The sequence below is a fragment of the Ricinus communis genome, chromosome 10 (assembly GCF_019578655.1).
Source record: "Ricinus communis isolate WT05 ecotype wild-type chromosome 10, ASM1957865v1, whole genome shotgun sequence".
NCBI classification, from domain to species: domain Eukaryota; kingdom Viridiplantae; phylum Streptophyta; class Magnoliopsida; order Malpighiales; family Euphorbiaceae; genus Ricinus; species Ricinus communis.
Genome location: NC_063265.1, coordinates 9355327 through 9379294, shown reverse-complemented (window position 1 = coordinate 9379294; position 23968 = coordinate 9355327). Strand labels below are relative to the sequence as shown.

Below are 23968 nucleotides of genomic sequence, written 5' to 3'. Positions count from 1 at the left end.
TATACACATCAATTTCGAATAATAAATATTATTAGATACTTTGTGCTTCTCATTTATGTGTATTTTGCATGCTCTTTGATTAAAAAATAATATATTTACACATGTTAATGAGTGATAACACGTTGAGTTTATATTTATATATAATAATATCATTTTATTTTATTATTATACATTACATATCAAATTATCATAGCTAAAAAATACGATATCGACTAAAGTCTGATAGCAAATATAATTATATGTCTTAGAGATTAAATTATGATTGAACTCTAATAGAGTAATCTAATTTGATTTAGAACTCCGCGACGGGACTAAGAAAATTAATTCTAATAGGATTATGATATTTTATATTCACCGAGGTCTATTGTTTTGTTTTCTGAACTTGGAATTATGTTTTATTATTGATAATTACTATGTCTTCTTCATATTTGCCATATCACACCAATTTGATCCCTGTATTAGAAAAGTATATTCTTAAAATCTCTTAATTCTGTTTTGTACTATAATTTGAGTTAATCATTCATTAGTTTGAACTAAACTAACAAATTTACCAAGAAAATAAAGCGAGAGGTTCCTTTATTTAATGCCTTATATAAAGAAAGATCGCTGGCCAGCAAAAGTTTTGGAAGATCAACAGCCATGACAGATGTGTTTTACTCTTTAAAATTCGAGCGATGCACTATTGGGAGCTTTTACTCTTTAAAGAAAGATCGCTGGCTAGCAAAAGTTTTGGAGAGAAGAAATCTAAGAAGGGTTGTAAAAGTCATCAACACTTGAACTCTTTATGCTGTTTTCACAATGCATGTGTTAGTAAACAACTGAGTTTCTCTATTTCATCTCTCTCGCAGTGCCATTTGGTATCCTATTTGATGGTTCTGCAGATGATCGATAAACCAAATTTAGCTATATGATTCTTTGCATATTGATTTTTTTTATTTTTATTTTTTTTTTCAGTTGCGTAGTTGATTAAGCAATTATATTGTCCGTCTTTGGTTGTTGCATATCAAATGTTTGTTATTTTGCTTGAATAAAGTCCCAAAGTTTATCGTTTTGAATTGTGTCGGTGGATGGCCTCAGATTATTCCTTCGACCAACTTTTCTTTTAATGATATAAGTGCATACAAAATTCAAGTTCTTAAATTCTTTCTTTATCGACAACTGTGATGGGTGAGATATTACAAAAGGAAGTTCTGATTCATTTCTCTTTTCTAATTTATAACATACTTTTATTTGTAAAACAATAATAATAATACAATATTTAATAATTTTAAACTATCCGTCCATACAACATCTTCTTTAGCATTTTGAAAATCAAATTGTACTGGTCGGATTGATTCAACCAGAAATTAGTGATCCAGTCTAGTAAAAAATATGTTTGTGAATTAAAAATAAATATATCAATTATAACACTAAAAATTAAATAAAATTTTAAAAAATAATATAACTAGTTAAATATTCTAGTAGAAATATTATTTTACGTTATTAAATTTAAATTATACATTACAATTTGTGAATATAATATTAAATGAAAGCTTTCAATGCAGTAACTAATAAAACAAAATTCTATAATATTACATATATAAAAATAATAATAATAGCTTTTAATATTTTTCTTATTTCAATCAATTTTTTTTGTTTTATACTTTAAAAAAAAATCTATTTTGTGTTTTATTTAAATAATAAAATAAATAGAAAAATAACAAAAACAAACTCAGTGCATTATAATAAATTATAAGAAATCTAATATAATATCAAAGAGTAATATTCGTGATTTTGCCTAAAGACCATCATAACACTTTATAAGTATAAAATTTTAATTTCAATTATAAATAATTAATTACTATTAGCTTATCTAATTTAATATGTCTTAATTAACATAAATAGTTAACAAATTCTTATACTACTGTAGTTTATATAAATTAAAATTATAATAGATCTTATAGTTGTTAAATAACTAATTAAATTATTTTAGGCATAAGTTAAAAGAAAAAACCTTCAACTAATTGGAGATGTTTAATTAAACTCTCATTCTTCAAACCAGCTCAATTTCAACCTCTAATTTTGTAAAAGATTCAAATAAGTCAAATTGATAACAGAAGTTATAGTTCTGTTAGACATCTGTCTTTTCCTTTTTCTTTTTTCTTTAAAAAAATAAATGAAAAGATAATATAACTTAATTATATTAAATAATAAAAAACTGATCCACCATTAGCATTAACAAAAATCCATCGTTGGTCCATTGCTAGGCAAGGCGATGAGGACAGCAAGCGACGAAAAGCGACGAACGGCAAGCGATGAGCAACGGGCGGTGAACGGCAAGTGATGAGCGACGAGCGATGGATAGGCGATGAGGACAGAAATCGATTGTGCTCTCTTGCTCTTGTGATGGTGGCTCCGGTGTAGGTGGTAAGTAACAGTGGATTAATTGTTTAGTTTTTTCCCTAGTTTGTTATGTAATGTTTCTCTTTTTCTTTTTCATGTTGAATGGATTATTGAACAGTAAGAATTATTGAACTCTTCAAGCCTTTGAAAGAGTTTAAGCCTCCGGCTATCATAATATCTTAGTTTCTGCCGACGAATTTTCATCCTCTTCCAAAAGGGTCATAATGGCTCTCATTCTCTTGTTCATGCCTGCATATAAAAGAAAAGAAATACGCAAGGTGAATCATAACATGCATCTGCAACAGGAATAGGAGAAGATTCATTTGAGCTAAATGCAAAGGATAGTGGTGGGTGTGGTATCGGAAATGGTGATGGATGTGTATCAACAGTGGCTGTCTAATTGTAACTTTCTTTATTTTTCTTTTTCATTTTTCACTAGATTTTTTATTGTTTAAAAAGAATAAACTTTTTTGTATTTAAATATAAAATTTGGGAACATAGCAATCCACGTGTGTCATCATGTTAGTGGATAATATTTTTATTAGCTCCTTTGAGAAAAATGGCCCCACAACTAGTTGACGGAAAATGAAACTCCGCTAATGATTAGATTAATTTGTTCATTTTTAAAAAATGAAGGGTAAAATTGAGCTAGTTTGAAGAATGAGGGTTTAATTGAAGATTCCCAATTAGTTTAAGGGCTTTTTTTTTGGTACCTTATGCCCTTATTTTATTAGTGAAGTATAAAATGAACATTGGGTGTATATTGTAATTAGTGTTAAAATTTTACTTTCTATTATATATTTTGAGTCGACAACAACTCAACATTACTCTAGAAACTTCTACCAAAACAAAACCAAAATCAAAAACAGACCGTCCGATTCAAATACTCAAATTCCATCCAACAGTCCACATAAATTCAGACGAATTTCGTTACCTCATCTCCTTACACTTCACTGTATCTATAATTCGCCACTCTCAAGTCTTATCCCTGTCCCTCTCCATTTCTCTGCTTGTCAATGGCTACTGTCCTTAAAACGCCGCCCTTGAGGGCGCCACTCCCGCCTCGACTAATGTACACCAAAAATTTTTCATTAAAGTCCCCGAACCCATTTCGCCTCCCAATTAGATACAAAAGCATTAGCACCACCGCCACCACCACCAAACTTACTTCTACAAATTCCCTACAACTCGCTGCCAAATCTTCTCTCCGGTTCGTAAAATTAGTTCCCTTCGCTTCTGAAGGTGAAACCGAAACTACCCAGACCGAAGAAACGGTTCAGGAACCAGAAATTCAGGTACTTTAGATGTGCTCATGTGTATATTTTTGAATTGGGTTCTACTTATAAATTAGGTTTTTTTTTTTTTTGTTTTTTTTTTTTTTTGTTTATGTATTTGATATGGTTGCAATTTGAGAAAGAAAGGATTATGGATTTATGAATTTACTTATTTTTTTTGGTAATTGGGTGTGGGCAATAAAATGTTTTAACTTCAATAGTAAAGCCAAATCTTAAAAACTTTTTTACACTGATTAGTATGATACGAATGATGAAGATGATTATTATATTGGGATTCAATAACGGAAGTGGATACTAATACAATGAGGAATGTGCCTTAGCTGTGTAGGACCTAAACTCCACTATGAGTTGGAAGTTTGGTTGAGGGAGTTAATGGATGAAATGTACAATGGTATTAACTTATAACCTTAATTTGGAATTTATGAAGGGTAAAAGGAGGATAATGAAAGCTAAATATTTACATTCATTACTCCTATTAATAATTTTTCTTGACCTCAATTCAAGGGTTAGATGATGTAATGTAATGATTCTAAATAGTTTTGACCCATTTATTCCTTTTTTTTTTTAAATTTATTTTAACCTCACAAACAAAATATGCATAGGAGTTTAAAATATGGGCGTTGAAGAATTAACTGGGATAGTGTTTTTACCTTGTTTGGGAGTTCACTCTGGGAAGTTAAGATTTTTCATTCGTTAACCTCTTAATAGCCATTTTTCTTGACACCTTTTTAAATAGCTTTACATTCATATAGTTCCTATAATTCTTCAAATTCACGAATCTGACAAACAAGGTAGCATTACATTACAGTCCATAAATTAATGGAATGGTGAAATATCATTTTCAAACATATATGAGACGGGGATGTGGGGGAAACATGTAAATAGGGGGATATATTAAAAATGGAAAAGTACAGAAATAGTGTCTTATAATGAGATGCTTTTGCACTTAAAGGTTGTTATCTTTCTTTTTGTCCTCCCTAATGACTATCGGGTTTTTCCTTGACATTGCAGCATATGTGGTTTCACTTTTTTGAACTTTGATGCCCTATGGAGCATTAGATTAACATGATTGTTTTTATGTTGGTTCAGAGGTACTTACTATGTATGGTATTATTGACGAGACTACCATAATCGTGTGAACAGATTTATATACAGATAATTAGTGCCGTGCTACTATACTAAGCATTTTATTAATGGTTCATGCTTCATAGTTTGTAATTACTTTGCTAGTTTGCCCTTTAAGTTTGGCATTGGCCGTACATGATTTCAATTCTGGACTTGTATAACAATTACTCATAGAACCTTAAAATACAAATTGGTTAGTTATAAGTAGTATTTTGCAATGAGATTTAACAGAGTAACCAAGAAGACTTGTGATTGAAGAATTAGAGCATATCTTTTTAGATAGCTGACAAATGCACAGAAGATTCATGTAGCTAGGCCCATTCGTTTATAATAATTTGAAGGCTAAGCTAGAATAACATTTGTTGGTTTTAAGTTCTCTGTATTCTGATAACTTTTATCTTACGGACTATTTTTTGATAGATATCTCAATGCGAATAGATGATAAGATTTTATTTAACAGACCCCAACTAGCTTTGGTCTAAGGGTTAGTTGAGTTAAGTTTATCTTAATGTGTTTATTGATAGCCATATTTGTCAGCCTAGACGGTCGTTGATATGTTCTGTACCTATCAACTACAATCTACCGAATTTCCAAATGTCAGAGAGGGATAAGGTGGGATTATAAGGCATGCACCATAATGCACAAAAGCAATTTCGGCAATAATTTGCTGGTTAATGCTGTTCTTTATGCTTGGAATTTGGTTGTTATGTTGTGTCAGCAGATAGAAATATTTGTTCTTTTCATTTATTTAGTCATCGGCCACTGTTTATTCTTTTTTTCTTTTCTTTTTTTCCTCTGTTTGTTATGGAGGATAATCTAATGCATGTGTATGTTAACTGATTGGTAACTTGATTCATTGTATTTGATTGGAGAGTTCAAATTTCAAGCACCGGATAAGGAGGCTGTTCTGTTAAAATCAAACAAATGCTTTCTGAGTATCATGATATAGTGCTGTTTCTAAGAGATGGTGTCTTATTTTGTATTATTTTGCTGATAAATTTATGTAACAGGACTCTTCAGACGGTGCTGTTGAGGTGGAAGATGGTGCTGGTGAGGTGGAGGGTGGTGTTGGTGAGGTCGAGGAAATTACCAGTGGTGAAGAGGTTGCTGATGTTGAGGAAACAACTTCTTCAATCATCTTGACTTCACTTCGGTCCTACAGAGAAGCTTTGGCAAGTAATGATGAAGCAAGGATTGCTGAGATAGAAGCTTTCCTGAAATCTGTTGAAGATGAGAAGAATGACCTTGGAAGGAAGGTGGCTAGTTTGATTGAAGAACTGTCAACAGAAAAAGATCGGGTTCTTAGGATTAGTGCAGACTTTGACAATTTCCGGAAGAGGACAGATAGGGAAAGGCTTTCACTGGTATCAAATGCCCAAGGGGAAGTTGTGGAGAATTTGCTACCTGTTTTGGATAATTTTGAGAGAGCTAAGGCCCAGATTAAATTGGAGACTGAAGGAGAAGAGAAGATCAATAACAGCTACCAGAGCATATATAAACAATTTGTAGAAATTCTAGGTTCACTTGGTGTTGTCCCTGTGGAGACAATAGGAAACCCCTTTGATCCATTGGTAAGTCGCCCAACTTTCAGCTTCAGTTTATGTGAATACTAGCTGCTGTGTGAGAGAAATGATTATTGACATCCAATGATAGATCTTTTGTTTCTTTCCTAATAATACAACGTTTGTAGAGAAAAGGATTTGCCCAAGAGAGAACCAAAACCATTAATTTGACAAAGATGTCAGCAAACTGCAATATCTCGTTTAAATCAACTCAAATGAATTTTTTTTTTTATTTCTATGATAATCATGAACTATATGCTTCAAACTGATGGACAAACAGTCTTGTTAATTCATGGATCCATTATGTGAATCATACCCTCTTTATTAATGGCAAAATGACTGGTCCAATTGATCATTGGTTTAATGCAGGCGAAGTACCGAGTTGGCTCGAAAATTAGTCTACGTGATGATATTTTTCGAAAATTCAATGAAGTTTGTTCAGGTTTTTTGAAGAGGATACGCTTTTAATTCAAACCAAGTCTTTGATTGATTCGAGCCAACTCGGTGAGTTACATGAGTAACCATGCATTACAAAAAGTACTTTGGATAGTGCTTGTGACATGAAAAAAGAAAACTAATTTTAACATTTAACAGAGGTAGGTGAGAACTGAAATGATATATAGCATTTGTGAAATAATATGTTCCACATGGATGCGTCATGAATGTTTGTGCATCTCTCAGTCAGTAAGCTCTTTATTTTCCTCGTTACAGTTGCATGAAGCAATTATGAGAGAGGATTCAACAGAATTTGAAGAAGGTATCATACTTCAGGAATTTCGCAAGGGATTCAAACTCGGCGACAGGCTCTTGCGCCCATCGATGGTGAAAGTCTCAGCCGGTCCAGGTCCTGCAAAGCCTGAACAAGCAGAGTCATCTGCAGAAGTTGAGACTGCAGGTGAAACCAGCCAAGAGGGCAGCCCAGAACCAGAGTCTGCTTCCTAAATAGACACGATACTCAACCTTGACTCAATTTTTGTAAAAGCATAAGCTATAATTTTGTGATATCAGTAGGACATTCATTGGTTTTACTTTTTGGGTTGTGATTGCTCAGATGAATATTTTTAATTGCAAGATTAGAGGATTTGATATTGAGAGCAAAGGGAAATATCACTGGGATATGGGCACATTTTTCTGCTTCTGCAAATATCATTAGACTGTGAATGATTTCTCTGCAGTATTATTGATGGGTGATTTTATTTCTAGCTGGCGCTTTTATTTTCAGCATGGGTCTGTCTCTGAAGAAAAAGTCACTTTACTGCCTGCATCAAAATTGTCAAAGGTCACTTTAGATTCATTTGCACGATTTCATTCATGAAGTTGCATCGAACCCTGTGGACCTTTCTCTGTCTGCTCTCCTGTTAAGTGGTTGTCTTTAGTATTACACTGGCACAAGCTTTTGGTGTGTGCTATCCTGTGTCTACTCTGGTTCATAATAGTCTCAAAACAATCATTATTTGGACAAGCTTTCAACTGATAAAGCTGAAAAAGATGTGTATATATATATATATATATATATTCCAAATTACTCATCCATTATCGCCAAACTTGACCAGACATGGTGCAAGAGTGTGATTGTTAATTTGTCAAGGAATTCATACTACACTTTTGGAAACTTTGCAATTTAAATTGACTACAAAATATGAATGATTCTTCCTCTTGAAATAACCTTGTTGCTCCAATTAAGTCAACCATGAAATTTCATTGGAATGGGAATCTCAAGTGTATTGATTTTTTGGTAATAACTGTCAAGTCTAGTAAAATGCATGAGTTGCATTAACCTAATTGCATGGCAGCTTAAGAGCCAGATGGTAGAACTTAAGTGAGTGAAGATCACATCAAAGTGGTTATTAAATAAAAGAGTTATTTTTTTATCTTTTTTAATTTGAAGGCTGTCGGTGCATAATTAGCATATTCATTCCATTAAATTGATCTATTATTATCAAAACAGGTGAATGGTAAAAGAAAAAGAAAAAAATTAAACTTGAAGCTTTTTTAAAGTGAAAATACAAATGAAGTCATAGGCTTATAGTTGATGCTTTAACTAGAGAGAAAGTTAATTCACTGTTAAAATGCACCTTATGATTCAAGTCTCTTCAATTTTCTTTTTCTTAAAGACAATATCAATCTAATGTTACTTTCTCTTTCATAATTATAGCAAATACTTCTTTAAGAAAATTCTTAAGATGAAAAATCACTTTTTATGTAACATGTTCTTGGTGGGTGTGCAATATAAACATATAGAGCTGATTGCACTAATAGATTTCAGTTTCTAAGGACAAAAAAAAAAGGGGGGGTTTTATTTGAATTAATTGAGTTGAGAAGGTGTAATTAGTTGCTAACAAATGGAGTTTAGAGCATAATAATTAGAAATGATAAGATCTGGTTGTGGGTCTAATCAAAATGAATAAACTTAGTCATTTGAGTGGCTAATCCTTATCACTTATATGTTGTTAAATATTGTAGTGTAACAATTCCTCTCAAGTTTAGTGGAACATTGATTTTCTAGTTATAACTTTAAATGAAAAGCCTCCCTTGAGATTTGAAATGCAATGAAATCAAAGAGTGAAATTGAATTACATCTACTCTACTTTCATATCATAAAAAAAATAATAATTTGAATTGACTAAATTGAGAAAGTAAGTGATGAGAATAGATAGACTATAGAGCCTACAGATTAAAAAGGCTGAATACTAATTATTTGATTAGTTGTCTATTACTCATATATTGTTTACTAATTTTGAATTTTGCATATCACTGTTGAAATAAATTTAAAAAATTATAAAGAAGTTATAATTTAATACAATTTTAAATATTAATTTTATTGGTGAAATGATAATAACAAAAAATAAAATATATATTATACAAATAAAATTAAAAAGATAAAATAACAAATCAACACATAAAATAATATATATTTTTTAAAAATATATATACAAATATTACTATATAAAGAAATATATTTTAAAATGATAGTTAAAAAGTCTAATATTTATTTATTATAGTTTAGAATTTATTTTTATTTACAATTAGTCTAAATTACAATTAAATTTTTCTACAGTATCAAAATCTTTTATAATTATGTAAAAGTAACTTTCATATAAAATTTCATTATAAGAAAAGTTTCAGTGTACGGCTTAATAGATTCATGCCAATTTTCTTGCCAGTATTTTTCCACGACATACTGATTGCAGGGTGTAATAGGCATCCGAATGCGCAACTGCAGACACAAACGAAGACAGAATAAAGAATCAATAGGCACTTGATCAAATAAAAGGAAGAAAAAGAATCAATAGGCAACAAGAAGAAAGAATCAATAGCAAAAGGATAAGAAATATTATAAGTTGCTTCACAATTATCTCAACGACAAAATATCGCCGCCGGTGATATTTATGCTGGTTTTACGGCGGCGTTAATCTGCGACACCAGTTATGCTCTCAATTAGCGACGCTTCGTCTATTGTTACTTAACTAGTCATTGCATTTTTCTTTTTTAAAGATTTAGTGAATTTTACACTTTGTATAAATTCAAATTTTATTTTGTTATCAGGTTCTTGTTTTGAGAAGGGAAAACTTAAAATTTTTATAGTTTGCTAAAATCTATGAATTTAGTAAAAGTTTATATAAATTTAAAATTTATGAATTAATTTTTTTATCAAATTTTGTTTCGGATAAAAAATAATTTGAAAATAATATAAATTTATAAAGAACAATATTAAAATAAAGAAATATTATAGCAATCCGTCATTTTTTAAAATCTTAAAAAAGAAAGAATTTCAAAAAATATAGATTTTTTTAAATTTCATATATCTAAATAATTAATTCGACTTAAATTTTTTTAGATTTTATAAAATTTTTCAATCCAATAATTGTTCGATGCAAAATCACTTTACAAATAGACCCAAGATATTCAAGTTTTTGCCATTATTTATATCAATATAGTTTTGGTGTACCAAAAAAACGGAAGTATATAACCAAAACTTAGGTTTAATTTAAAAGAATTTAGTCACATGTTACTTACTTTATTTGTAGAACCTAAATTGTTAAAAACTTAATTGAAACAAAGCTAAAATGGTAAAATATCTTGAAGTATTTGTACATTATTTTAGTTTGAAATCTAATATTAATATATATACATATTAGTTAACAATGCCTGGCAATTCTTTTTTTGTTTGATTTTTTATTCTTAAAATAAAAAAAAATAACTTTACAACTCAGAAAAAAAAAACTATAAAAAGTAAGCTTGTAAATAATATTTAGGTAAATATCTTAAATTTAATTAAAATGAAAAAACAGAAACAGAAAATGATAGCAAACAAGGGATTTTGGCGGAAGGAGGTTATTGGCATACCAAACAAAACCTAAACCAACTCCATCGCCGTAAGGGCAAAGATTTAGCCATAAATTCCATATATCTGTGCTTTATATTTAACTTTTGCCAACTCTTTTATGGCGATTTGTTTTGGAAAGTTAATGCATTGTTCTTCAGTTTCTGTCAACTCTCTATGACTGTGTCAGGAAAATAAATAATATATTAACTTTTGTTATTTCCAGAAAAGAAAAAAAAAAAAAAAAAACTATGGTGCCACGTTAATGAAAAGAAAGGATTTAAGAGGTTATGGGTTAGGTTTGCAAGCTGGATGTGAATATGAATTTGCCACTTATCTTCAATTGAAAAGCGTACGACAAAATTAATTAATGTCGCAACCACAGCACCAATAACTAAAGACTCTCACTGCCTTTCTCTTCTTCTTCCCCTTTCTCTCTATATCTCTCTCTTTTTCCTTTCGTTTTCTCTCTACAGACAGAAAAGAAATCAAAGAAAGTTCGTCCTTCTTTCTTTTGCAATATATCATTGTTCTTCAGTTTTCTTTTACCACAAACAAACACATAAACCAATCTTTTGCTTTTTCTCTTATCAATCTTTTTTTCTTTCCTATTTTGGTGGAAGAATCTTCTGCTCAGTACTTCAATATATATATATATATATATATACACCTCCCTCTCTGTAAGTCCTCTCTTTCTCTCCACTCATTTCCATAAACTTGTTTTCAAGAATTAATGGAGGTTTTCTCTTTTCTTTTCTTGGCTTTGGTTGACGATTACTCGTTTGCGCATGAAAATAAAAGCAAGAAAAACGAAAGGGTCTACTGCTTTACGAGTATGGGATTTCGTTTTATCTTAAAAATAGATTCCATTTGTGGGGGAAAGATAAAAGAATAAGTCACATTTCACCATGCCATATTCTTCTTCTCTTTTAGAAGATTATCATAACTTAACACATCTTCTATACATGCATAATAAACCGGTTTTACTTAGCCCATATCCCTGACTGTAACACTATTTACTTCTACTCTTTAAAGAAAAAAGAAAAAAGAAAAAAGAAAAACATTTAATTTTCTTTTTATCTATGGATGGGTAGTTATCAAAATGTTTGCTTTTAGTTGCATGTTGTTTTCAAGCATTAATGACTAGAATTCCAAATGAGCAAGTTCATTTCGTGTTATTGTAAGATTTCAAACATTTATACTATATAGTATTTATATTTTATATGTTGTCAAGAGCATCCACGTAATTAATATATTAGGCTAACTTTCATTGCAGGAAGTTATTGAGTTTCCGACCATGAAAATAGTCACAGAAGCTAAAAGGTTGTGAATAATACACGTTGTCATCTATAACACCAGGGCTAATCTCATACCCAATGCTCACTGACTTTATCATAATAAATTATTAGATTTAATTTTTAAATTTAATCTATTAAACACTCAAATCTTATTTTTTAATAATAAACTGTAATATATCGATTAAAATTATATGTTAAAAAATATTTAAATAGTAGAAAAATATAAATTATCATATTAATTAAAATAAAAATATTAAAGTAAATAAATGTTCAAAATAATTCAACTGCTACGGCAACACCATTAGTTTTCCCCCGCAACAGGGCTATTGACGACATATATCGTCACCAAAATTAAAACCCCACTTTCCATTGTGACGGCCGACATTCTTTGTCGTCCAATAACCATGTCCAACAATGATGTTGATATGTTTTCACCTTATTAAAGTTTAGAAACAAACATAATCTGATACATTTAAGTGAACTCATACTATACCAATATTAATGAAATCTGCAATTTTGCATACTGTTGATAGCTTGAATCTTGTGACGGATCATAATTGGGGTGATAGATGACTGCCTGTCAATCCAACTTTGGCCAGATTTGGTGAGAGTCGACGCTTGATACACAAAATTAAAGAAGCTTTGATCTGTTTCAACCATCTGCATTTGATGGGTGATGTTTGTGTATTAGGGGGATTAAGAGAGAGCACTTTTGTTTTCTTTATAATGTTTTGTTTAATTTCTTGATTCTTTTGCAATCTGTATATAGTAATGTTCTTATCCCTGATTGTTCTTAGGAGTTTTATTTCTATTTCTCCTTTTTCTTTTCAATAATCAACTTGTATCATTATCTGATTATTTCATACAATACAAAATAATGTTAACTAGATCAGAGAAATAAAAACATGTCGTATTTACAGCAGGATTACTTGTACACATGGTTTTTTATTTATTCATCACTTTCACTTTTTGGCGGATGTAATATTATACGATTCAAATTAAAGTTTTGCAACCTTGGTCTTCATGAAACAATAGGTAGGTGACGGTTGATATAATTATCCTTTTTTTTGTCCTCCAAGAAAAGGAGAAGTTTGATATTACAGCTGTATCATGATATGCCGTAATAGAATTCTTCTCCTGTAAATAATTTTACACTAGTTATATATGGTAAGAGCTATCAAATATTTCCTGCAGCTCTTTTAAGCTAAAGCAATAGAGGGATAATAAGATAGGAAATGGAGGGAGAGATCGCAGAAAAGCTCTTGAAGAAAGCAGAGAAAGATCAAAATCAAGAGGTTGAGCAAGTGAAATTCAAGGACAAACTATGGACAGAAACAAAGAAGATGTGGGTTGTTGCTGGTCCTGCAATTTTCACTAGATTTTCTACTTTTGGTATTAATGTTATCAGTCAAGCATTCATTGGTCACATTGGCGCTACAGAATTGGCTGCATATTCCCTTGTCTTCACTGTTCTTTTGCGTTTTGCTAATGGCATCCTGGTATGCTCTTATGTATCATCCTTTTCCTTCATTTGGCTTTTGTTTTGATTCTGATGTTGACGATTTTAATATTTGCAGCTGGGGATGGCTAGCGCATTGGAAACTCTATGCGGGCAATCATATGGTGCAAAACAGTATCACATGCTTGGAGTATATCTCCAAAGATCTTGGATAGTTTTAGTAGCGTGCACGATGTTCCTTCTTCCTTTGTTCATCTTTACAGCTCCGATACTGAGAGCTTTAGGCCAAGATGCAGCCATTGCAGAAGTTGCACAAAGCATTTCTCTCTGGCTAATTCCTGTCATGTTTTCCTTCATTTTATCTTTCACTTGCCAGATGTTTCTGCAAGCACAGAGCAAGAACATGATCATTGCCTACTTGGCAGCTTTTTCGCTCACAATTCATGTCACCCTTTCATGGCTACTAACCGTAAAGTACAAATTTGGAATTCCAGGAGCAATGGCCTCTACAATCCTGGCTTATTGGATCCCGAATTTGGGCCAGCTTATGTTTGTTACTTGTGGAGGTTGTAGCGAAACATGGAAAGGCTTCTCGTTTTTAGCTTTTAAAGATCTCCTACCTGTCGTCAAGCTTTCTTTGTCATCTGGTGCTATGCTTTGGTGAGGAAATTCTTCATGAACTTACTACTTTAGAACCCTGCTTGAAAAGAGGCCTGAACTTGGAACCTTTTCTTGTTCTGACAGCCTTGAACTTTGGTACAACACCGTGCTGGTTCTTTTAACAGGAAACATGGCAAATGCTGAGGTCTCTATTGATGCTCTTGCTATCTGGTAATTCTTTTCGATTTGGGTTTTTTTCTTTTTCTCCGTCACCCTTATCATTGCAATTTTTTATACAATGTATAATTACTTCAACGAATCTTGTCTGTCATTGCAGCCTCAACATCAATGGATGGGAAATGATGATATCTCTCGGTTTCTTGGCAGCTGCAAGGTATATATATTTATACATACACTACAATATGCATAAAAGCAGAGAAAAATTATGGATTATAAATCTGAAACTAGTACTGATTTCGTTTCTATGTTATGATTGGAAAAATTTCCAGTGTTAGAGTGTCGAATGAGCTTGGAAGAGGAAGCTCAAAAACTGCAAAATTCTCGATTGTGATAACAGTTTTGACATCATTTGCTATCGGCTTTGCGCTATTTGTGCTTTTTCTATTCCTCAGAGGACAACTCGCTTACATTTTCACCGACAGTCGGAAGGTGGCTAAAGCAGTAGCAGAACTTTCACCTCTTCTGGCTTTCTCCATACTTATGAACAGCATACAGCCAGTGCTTTCAGGTAACTTCATATTCTTGGTGGCTTCTTTCATAATATTCAGCATGAACATTGCAAACAAATACACGGAGGACAAGCTAAAAGAAGGTTGTGTATGGTAATGCAAAATGCCATTGTTTTTATTACAGGCGTTGCAATTGGAGCAGGATGGCAGAGCATTGTAGCATATGTTAACATAGCCTGTTACTACCTAATTGGAATTCCAGTTGGAATTATGCTTGGTTATGTATTCGATATGCAAGTCAAGGTCAGTTTCTAATTTCTTGTCCATTATATACAACAATTCAGAAATTAATTACTCTCATGCTTTTCATTGACCACTTATTCATTTTAATAAAAGAACTCTTTTTTCTTACATCTTTTCTACTACCTCAAAAATCTGATTTGCAGGGTGTTTGGATTGGTATGTTGTTTGGAACATTTACACAAACCATTGTTCTAATTATAATCACCTATAAAACTGACTGGGAAAAGCAGGTAATTCTTTTTTTTTTTTTATTTGCTTCTCCATTAGCTTATTGTTTAATTACTATTTATATTTTCCTGATAATATTTGATGCAAACCCTAATTAAGTTTGTGAATAATATATTAATAAAAACATACACTTTTCTGCAGGTATCTCTAGCTCGGAATCGGATTAACAAGTGGTATGTTAGAGATTCTGATCAGAGCACACAAGATGTGTGATTTCAAGCTTCTTTGTTTATCATTTTTGTTTCGTATTCCTTTATGACAAAATTGTGGACTTCTAGCACTAATCAAATAGGTAATTCAAATTATTGCTGTTGCCATGGGTAGAAGTCACTGGTCAGTGGATCAATCTTGAGACTGTATTTTGGTGAGAAGTATATAAATGTCAATACCTTTTATTAATGCTCTATTTCAAATTATAAGCACTTCCATTACAACCAATGCAAAGGCTAACTGTAAGAAAGAACCTTTTAATAAACATAAACTTGGCCCATGGATAAAACTTTTCAATGCTTGGCTGGAGGCTTTGATTGATTGAGGGTCATGGCATGCAGGATGGAGCCACAGAGGGAAAAGTTTTATTTTTATTTATTTTAATAGTTGATGAGGCTCACAATGTTGCTGGAGCAACAGATTATGTCTCTCCATTGTTCTAGGATATTACAATCCAAGTTTGAACTCAAAATTATCACCGCCTTTAAATTCAAACTCATCCAGGGTCATTTAACAATTCCATACTAAATTTTTCATTTATAATTACAGTAAAATCTTTCTATAATCTCTACATAGTAATAAAATATTAATATTACGGTTCTAATTTATACTAATTATAAATAAAAATAAATTTTTTATTATAATAATTTATAAATTTTTTAAATCCCGTTTCAAAAAATAATTCTTCTATACAGTAATATTTATATATATAGTTTTAAAATATATATGTATATATATATATTATATGCTATATTTTGTCTTATTGTAGTATTATTTTATTTATCAATCTTATTTTTATAATATGATAAAATATTTGTATATCATATCTCTAATTTTTATCATTTTACTAATAAAATTAAATATTAAGCTAAATTTTTTTAAATACTCAAACATCCATTAAGTTATAATTTTTTATAGACATAAATTTTATTTAGTCATAAGTATATAACTATAGAGAGACTTTGTTGCATTTAATTAATTCTATTGTTACAAACCAATTTTGCTCAAAATAACACATTAGTGGCCGAATTTTATACTCAAGTTTTCTTTTATTTAAGTAACCTGTTTTTTTAAAATTTAACATATATTTAATGAATTAAACCTTAAATAAGTATAATAGTACTCTACTATTTAATTTAATTACTGCTATATCTTTTGGATCTAATAGTAGCCAACATATGTATTTCTTTTCAATAAAAAACTAAAGTTCAAAATATTGATAAAAAAAAAAGTTTAAAGATTTAATACCGAACTCTTACAAAATACAAAACATATACACATTTTTTTATGAAGTTGGAATGGGTTTTGATAAATTGTTGTGAATGTGTAGATGCAACATATTTGGACTAATGCAGACCGCAATCCATTGGTAAGTGGTGGGGGTTCAGAAATGTGGATATGGGGGTTGGTGGTAAGTACAACTTTCCCCTCCGATGACCTGGTAGGTATGATTAAAGGTCTACAAATTTGCTTATTTATTTATTTATTTTAATAATTTAACATTGGGTTTGATTTCAATTAAATCTTTAATAGAATGAGACTTTTGAATTAATCATAGTTATGTCATAATGTAAGAAATTTATAGAAATTCATTTTAAAACTTTTATTGGGTTTCATAGAATGTTTTTTTATTTATTAGAGGATTAACTTGTCATGTCATGAACTATATTACAGGATAGTTATTTCCATACATTCATTATAAAGACAAAAACTTATGTAATACAGAGAAGAAAACTCGAAAAGTAAATAAAACTTCAAATAAATTCTTATTTATATCAAATATACTATATTATAAATAATATTTTATTTTTTGAATTATAAAATAATATTTTTTTTATAAATGAATGAAGTTTGAATTCTGATTCCTTCTTCTAAAAGATGTCATGATAAAGTACCAATTTATTTAATTAATTATTAATAGCTTAAAGGTCTGTCTAACAATTTAAAATCTATGAAGTTGTCTAAATGTGGATATTTAATGTGTCATCATAAATTATAAGAAAATATTAATAAACCATATTTTTAATTTCTTATTTTATTGAATTTTTATTTACACTGCACTACAATATTCACATTCCACAGTAGGAAATTTATTAATTATTCAACATAAAATGAAGTTAAATTTTTAAAAATTTATTAATTAAAAAAATTAACTTATTTAAAATTAGATATAAGAGAGTTAATCATGTTGAATTATAAAATTTGAGAAATATATTTTAGAAAGCAAATAATAGAGGAAAGGAAACCAACCAAAAGTCCAACTATATATGTATATATATATATATATATATATAACCTATTGAATTCATTTATGTAAACAACTCGCTGACTCACTCTTTCCATCTTCTGCTCACTTAACTTCCCTCTCTTTCTCTGAAATGTAAGTTTGAACTGAAAAACCAAAAGAGTGAGTGCAAATACATATATCACTGGAGTAGTTCTTTTTGAGAACTAATTAAGAAAAGGTACGAATACAAGCTTTCTTTATTCTTTCTCATTTTCCTTCCCTATAATTCCATTCGAGTTTTGTGCAAACTTATTTGTTGTAACATAAGCAATGTGTTGTATGAATGGTTTAATTTCTAATTTAGTTTGCTGCACTTGATATTGTTGGATCAAAACTAATTTAGCATAAATATGTTTCTCTTTCAAAAAAAAAAAAAAAAGTCTTTTATACAAGGAGGAGAGATATCTAAAAAAATGAAAGCAAATATGTTCTGAACATGGATAATTACTTTTTTACCTTTGCTACGAAGACTAAAACTCAGCTAGTGCAGTAGAAAATACTCGAAGACTAAGACTTCTCACTCTTAAAAAACAAATACTTTTACCATTTAAACTAAGCCTGAAGTGAGAAAGTATCTTATAACATATTTCGATGGAATTAGAATGGATTTTAAGGAATTAAACTGAAACTTTGAAAGAACCAAACTTAAAATTTCAGAAAAATTATAAAACATAAAATTAAAATCTTAAGAGAATAGGGGGGATTTAAAATTTTCATATATATAGGTAAAACTAAAATTTTGAAATTTATTTTATATTCGCCTAAATATTTGAATACTTATTTTAGTTATAAGAATTTAAATTACATTACTTGGATTTTTCCAAATATAAAACACTGTCACAGATTTAAGTGTTAGATGCTGTGTGATAGTATTACTAAACACTAAACGGAAAGAAAAATTCAATAAGTGAAATCCTGCGCAAAAACACCTGAAAATCTGATGTTTCACGAAAGGAAAAGAGTAAACATGTAAAAGTTGGATAAAGCAAGGTATAAATAGAATTGCACGAAAGGTGAATAATGAATGGAAATTATAGTAGAATATTACTTGTCTAGAAATTACATTGGTAAACCGAGAATCTCTTGTGCAGAATTATGGACAAAGAAATAGAAGAGAGGCTTCTTGGATCAGAAGTTGTAGCTGAGGATCTAAAAAGCAGGGTTTGGACAGAGTCTAAGAAGATATGGAGAATTGCATTCCCTGGAATCGTGGCTAGAATAAGTTCTTTCGGAATGATAGTGATTACACAATTATTTATTGGGCACATTGGCGCTGTACAGCTTGCTGCATATGCACTTGAACAAACCATCTTTGTCCGATTTGTAAATGGAATTATGGTAAAGTCTTTCATATTCATTTTATATGTCAATAAATAGTAAAACAACTTGGTGTGGCCATAGGCCAAGATATGGACAGGAGCCATTTCTATATCCATCCTCGTCTTGAGGATCCTCCTCCCTGTGAGGTTGAGCTTAGGAATTCCTCGTCCCAATTGAAGGAACGAAGAATCCTACTTGATTATTAGTAAGCTTTAGGTCAGTAGTACTGAGACAATTTCCGAGACTATGAGCTCAGGAGTTTAATTTTCAGTTGGCACCCAATTATATAAAATAATATCCTACTCCAATTGCATCTCTATTTGCTTTTTTTCCTTTAAGTAACTCAAAACACTTAATTGTCTACTATGGTAGATTGGCATGTCAAGTGCAACAGAGACATTATGTGGACAAGCATTTGGAGCAGGACAACACCATATGATGGGTATCTATTTGCAAAGGTCATGGATAGTAGATGGTACCCTTGCAACGATACTACTCCCTATATTCATTTTTACTACACCAATTTTGAAACTAATTGGCCAGGAGACAGAAATAGCAAACGTAGCTGGAGAAATCTCCTTGTGGTTCATCCCATTCCTCTATTACTTTGTGTTTAGCCTGACTTTGCAAATGTACTTACAAGCTCAAATGAAAAACCAGATTGTTGGCTGGATTTCTGCGATCTCCTTTGGGATTCTTGTGCCTTTGTCCTGGTTATTTGTCTCCAAACTAGACTTGGGTATCTCTGGTGCAATGGGTGCATTGAACATATGTAGTTGGTTAACAGTAATAGGACTGTTTGCTTATGTTTTGGGAGGTTGGTGTCCTGAGACATGGAAAGGGCTCAATAAAGCTGCATTTAAGGATCTCTTGCCTGTGATTAAGCTCTCAATCTCCTCTGGCATAATGATCTGGTAAATAACTATAAGTCACTTTCCTTTTCGCAAATTCTTTGTCTTCGATCTCTCTACAGCTTGTCAGCCACAATATATATGTCCTAATTACATCTTTTTTTTTTTTTTAAATATTTCACAGCTTGGAACTATGGTATAATTCTATCCTAGTCCTTTTAGCTGGATATATGAAGAACGCGACGATTGCAATATCAGCTTTCTCCATTTGGTAAGAATTCTATTATCATTCAAGATTACATCCTTTTTAGGTTGATTAAACTTGCATTCCTTAATATTAACTTATGAAAGGAAGATCACATATGTTTAATCTAAAGCAAATTTCTTGTTTCAGCCTCAATATCAGTGCATGGGTATTTATGATTTGCCTTGGATTCCTTGGAGCTGCATGGTATTTGCTAGCCAGAAACCTTATATCACAGTCTCTTGAATTCAAATAAATCTTGAGCACTTAACTACTTGCATTTTAGTCTATTATGCTTATGAGATGTATATGTATAAATCATGCAGCGTCCGAGTGTCAAATGAACTGGGAAAGGGAAATGCTAAAGCTACAAAATTCTCTATCAAAGTCATCCTCTGTACTTCAGTATGTATTGGAGTGGTGTGCTTCATTTTATGCCTCATCTTCGGTCGACAAATCTCATACCTATTCACTGATAGTGAGGAAGTTGCTGATAGTGTATCAGACCTCTCTGTGCTACTTGCTTTCTCAATGTTATTTAACAGCATTCAGCCAGTACTCTCCGGCAAGTACCTTACTAAATTAAGATTCTACCAGAATTGTATATTAATCTGGATAATTTCAATGATCATAAATTGATATTAAACTTAGGATTATTACTAAAAAAAATCCAATCTCCAGGAGTAGCCGTTGGTGCTGGTCTACAAAGTATGGTTGCATATGTTAACTTGGGGTGCTATTATGGGATTGGAATACCTATAGGAGCTCTGCTTGGCTATGTTGGTCATCTTCAAGTCAAGGTTCGTATAAGAATCGATACTAATACTTGACTAATTCATTACCTTTCCTTAATCATATCTTCATAAAAATTGTCTTATGTTTTATATATATTTATATATATGGACAGGGTTTGTGGATTGGAATGTTATGTGGAGTGGTAATGCAGACACTTGTATTAGCTTTCCTCATATGGAGAACCGATTGGGACCTCCAGGTTTGCACATACATATAATATATTATGAGATGAAGCTGAAACTCTATATACTTATATAAAATTAAATTTAAAACTCTATATTCTGAGAGGTTTGGCTGACGCGAGTGCTACGGGTGCCAGCCTAACTGGGATGCCCCCGGGGCGCCATCATAGATGGAATGCTCCGGTGTACTTCTGATCCTTCTCTCTCCGCTTTCATGCAAAAAATTAATGATATAATAGTACTTCTTTTATTGTGTTTTGTGTAGGTAAACAAGGCATTAGAACGTCTTAATCGGTGGTTTGTGGATCCATCAAAAGAATCAAATGAAGATGAGAACTCTAATTCTAATGTCTGATACACGTATGGCTGTTTAAAATTGTGCGATGAGAGCCATGGTTATTCCGGATTTGAATCATAATGCAAGTCTAATTTGTGGGTTTTTTTGGGGCAGAATAGATGTTGTTTAATTGATGCAGAGACTTAGTATTTGGATATTGTTTTATAAATTTTCACTTTCAGGCTCTATGTTGATTTTGCATGATCAATGGACTTAGAAATTGAAGGTTCAAATTGATTATATACACTAATTGTCCAAATCAGCATGCCCAGATCTTACAAAAAATTATTAAACGAACACAATTCACCATGTCAATTTCTTTTTGTCAGCCCAACTCTTTGTTTTTGAAAGTTATAACATCAAATGTACAAATAGTAATAAAAAATTGTTCCAACTCATAATCTTAAAATGAATTTTATAGGTGCAGTGTAGATGCAAAAGGATGTAAAAACAAGACAAGGGGGTTGTCATAGAATGAAAATGCAAAGTGGTGAACCAGGCCCAACTGGGCTACTCCGGTGGCCCTGTCGTGTGAATGAATCATAATAAATTAATTTGAATTTTGATGTCACTATTAGTATCACTTGAATCAAATTAATGAATTTGACTATTTACAGTATAAATTCTAGTGATATTTCTCACATTCTTCGACAGTATCAGACCTCTCTGTGCTACTTGCTTTCTCAATGTTTCTTTTTTCTTTAACAGCATTCAGCCTACTCTCTGGTAAGTACATCATTAATTGTGAGGATATCAAGATTGGCTTTGTTTTTAGTGTACCTTAGAGATGCCCAAGATAAAAGGAACGAAGGGCAGAATAAGAATAGACGAGGAAGCCGCCTTTCTTAACAAGTCCTCGAGCCTCCTTTGCGCCGCCTTCCTCAAAGAATCCGCCGGTTTGACCCCGAAGGCCGAATTCTATGTGGATTTCAGTATTAACTGGGACAGTTTAATTATTATGATATTAACTCAGGATTATTACTATAGCTATTCCAATCTCCAGGAGTAGCTGTAGGTGCTCGTCTACAGAGAAGGGTGTTATGGGATTGGAATACCTGAGGGAGCTCTGCTCGGCACTGTTGCTCATCTTCAAGTCAAGGAGATGGCTTTTCTCTAGACAACCCTAGAGATTTCTCTTTTCTTTTGGGGGCCATATAGATAGTTTAATATTAGGGTTTTACTAAAACCCATAGAAAATATAAATTAATTACAAATATACGTTGCATATTTTCAAATTTCCAAATTTTTTTATCTCTCCCAAAATTTATAAAAGTGTGTTTATTGACTTTTTGATTGGTTTTTGTTGATTTTCTTATTAATTTTTATAGAGTTTTTTTATTGGTTTTTGCTTAAATTTTGTTATTGGTTACAGATGAATTTTTTTATTAACTTCTACTGAATTTATGTATGGCTCATTAATTTATACTTGAGTTATTATTAGATTTATTTACGTTAAAAAATACAAAAAGATAATTATTTAAGAAAAAAGAGCAAAATAGTGAAATAAAAAAATGCAAATGAGAAAATTGATATTAAAATGTTAGAAAGAAAAAACATGAGGTAGAAATGCCAAAAAACATTTATACAAGAATGAGATAAAAATGAAGAGAAATAGAAGATAATTTCTTTAGAAGTATATATATATATATATATACAGAAAATTAATTAAAATTTTTTATTTTTATGGTCTAATTTTCTTTTACGATTTAAAATTTAAAATAATTTTATTTATACTGTTTTTTAAAAATTACTATAAATATAAAACTACTATTTTTCTTGACCCACTTAAATGATTTTTTTTTATTTTTTTAATTATATTTTTATTATTTTAATTGTATTTAGTATATTATAGTATATTTAAAAAATTTCATTTCCTATAACACCTATAACTAAATATATATTAATCTAATCATATTTTAGTTGAAAAAATAAAAATAAAATGTAATTTCCTCTTTAGTATTTGTTCAAAGCATATGGGTCACAAGCCCTCGTATACAAATGTTTATTGGGCTTTATTTTCTTTGCGACGATAAATTGTCATTTATATCAAATTTATCAGATTGTTATGTTATATATCCGAGTTCATAATTTATTATACACTAGGTGCTAAGAATATGTGTTAACTTTTTTTGTGTTTTTTTTTTTTTAAATATTAGAAATTGTCTTACACTATATAAACATTATTTTTCTTTCTACGATGTCCTATTCTTTTATTTTTTCATTATATTAATTAATAATTTATTATTATTATTTTTTAGTGTATCTTATATTTTTATTACAATATTAGATTTATTTTTATAATCAGATATCATATAATAAAAAAATATTAATAATTTAATTTTTCTATAAATATAAAATTTAATCATATTTTAATAATATTTATATTCTAAGGTATATTACATTTTACCTCATAAAATTTAAATTCTAATATCATTGTATAATATTATTTTAATTTTTAAAATTTAATAATTGTATAT

General features: G+C 30.6%; 3 protein-coding genes across 7 annotated transcripts; all 3 read left to right on the top strand.

Moving 5' to 3' along the window:
• Positions 1-3276: 3276 nt before the first annotated feature.
• Positions 3277-7566, top strand: LOC8268581 (protein GrpE). Of its 2 annotated transcripts, XM_015726464.3 has the most exons (4): positions 3277-3677; positions 5813-6373; positions 6734-6868; positions 7076-7218. In XM_015726464.3, the coding sequence occupies exons 1-3, from the start codon at positions 3399-3401 to the stop codon at positions 6830-6832; spliced, it is 939 nt and encodes a 312-aa protein (XP_015581950.2). In that variant the 5' UTR covers positions 3277-3398; the 3' UTR covers positions 6833-6868; positions 7076-7218. The 2 variants fall into 2 exon arrangements, with proteins under 2 accessions (XP_015581950.2, XP_002530954.2); XM_002530908.4 differs by lacking the exon at positions 6734-6868 and having other exon boundaries at positions 3298-3677; positions 7076-7566.
• Positions 7567-10838: 3272 nt separating this feature from the next.
• On the top strand, positions 10839-15664 carry LOC8268582 (protein DETOXIFICATION 21). Of its 3 annotated transcripts, none has more exons than XM_048370112.1 (9): positions 10839-11368; positions 13181-13485; positions 13564-14105; positions 14190-14276; positions 14383-14439; positions 14678-14793; positions 14919-15037; positions 15181-15267; positions 15407-15664. In XM_048370112.1, exons 2-9 carry the CDS (start codon positions 13222-13224, stop codon positions 15476-15478), a joined length of 1344 nt encoding a protein of 447 aa, XP_048226069.1. In that variant the 5' UTR covers positions 10839-11368; positions 13181-13221; the 3' UTR covers positions 15479-15664. The 3 variants fall into 3 exon arrangements, with proteins under 3 accessions (XP_048226069.1, XP_002530955.2, XP_015581947.2); XM_002530909.4 differs by having other exon boundaries at positions 10850-11368; positions 14555-14793; XM_015726461.3 differs by lacking the exon at positions 10839-11368 and adding an exon at positions 12134-12590 and having other exon boundaries at positions 14555-14793.
• Positions 15665-17759: 2095 nt separating this feature from the next.
• LOC8268583 (protein DETOXIFICATION 24) lies at positions 17760-21737 on the top strand. Of its 2 annotated transcripts, XM_015726470.3 has the most exons (9): positions 17760-17940; positions 18854-19100; positions 19455-19996; positions 20118-20204; positions 20328-20384; positions 20504-20742; positions 20859-20977; positions 21085-21171; positions 21420-21737. In XM_015726470.3, the coding sequence occupies exons 2-9, from the start codon at positions 18858-18860 to the stop codon at positions 21507-21509; spliced, it is 1464 nt and encodes a 487-aa protein (XP_015581956.1). In that variant the 5' UTR covers positions 17760-17940; positions 18854-18857; the 3' UTR covers positions 21510-21737. The 2 variants fall into 2 exon arrangements, with proteins under 2 accessions (XP_015581956.1, XP_002530956.1); XM_002530910.4 differs by lacking the exon at positions 17760-17940 and having other exon boundaries at positions 17953-19100.
• The last annotated feature ends 2231 nt before the right edge of the window (positions 21738-23968 follow it).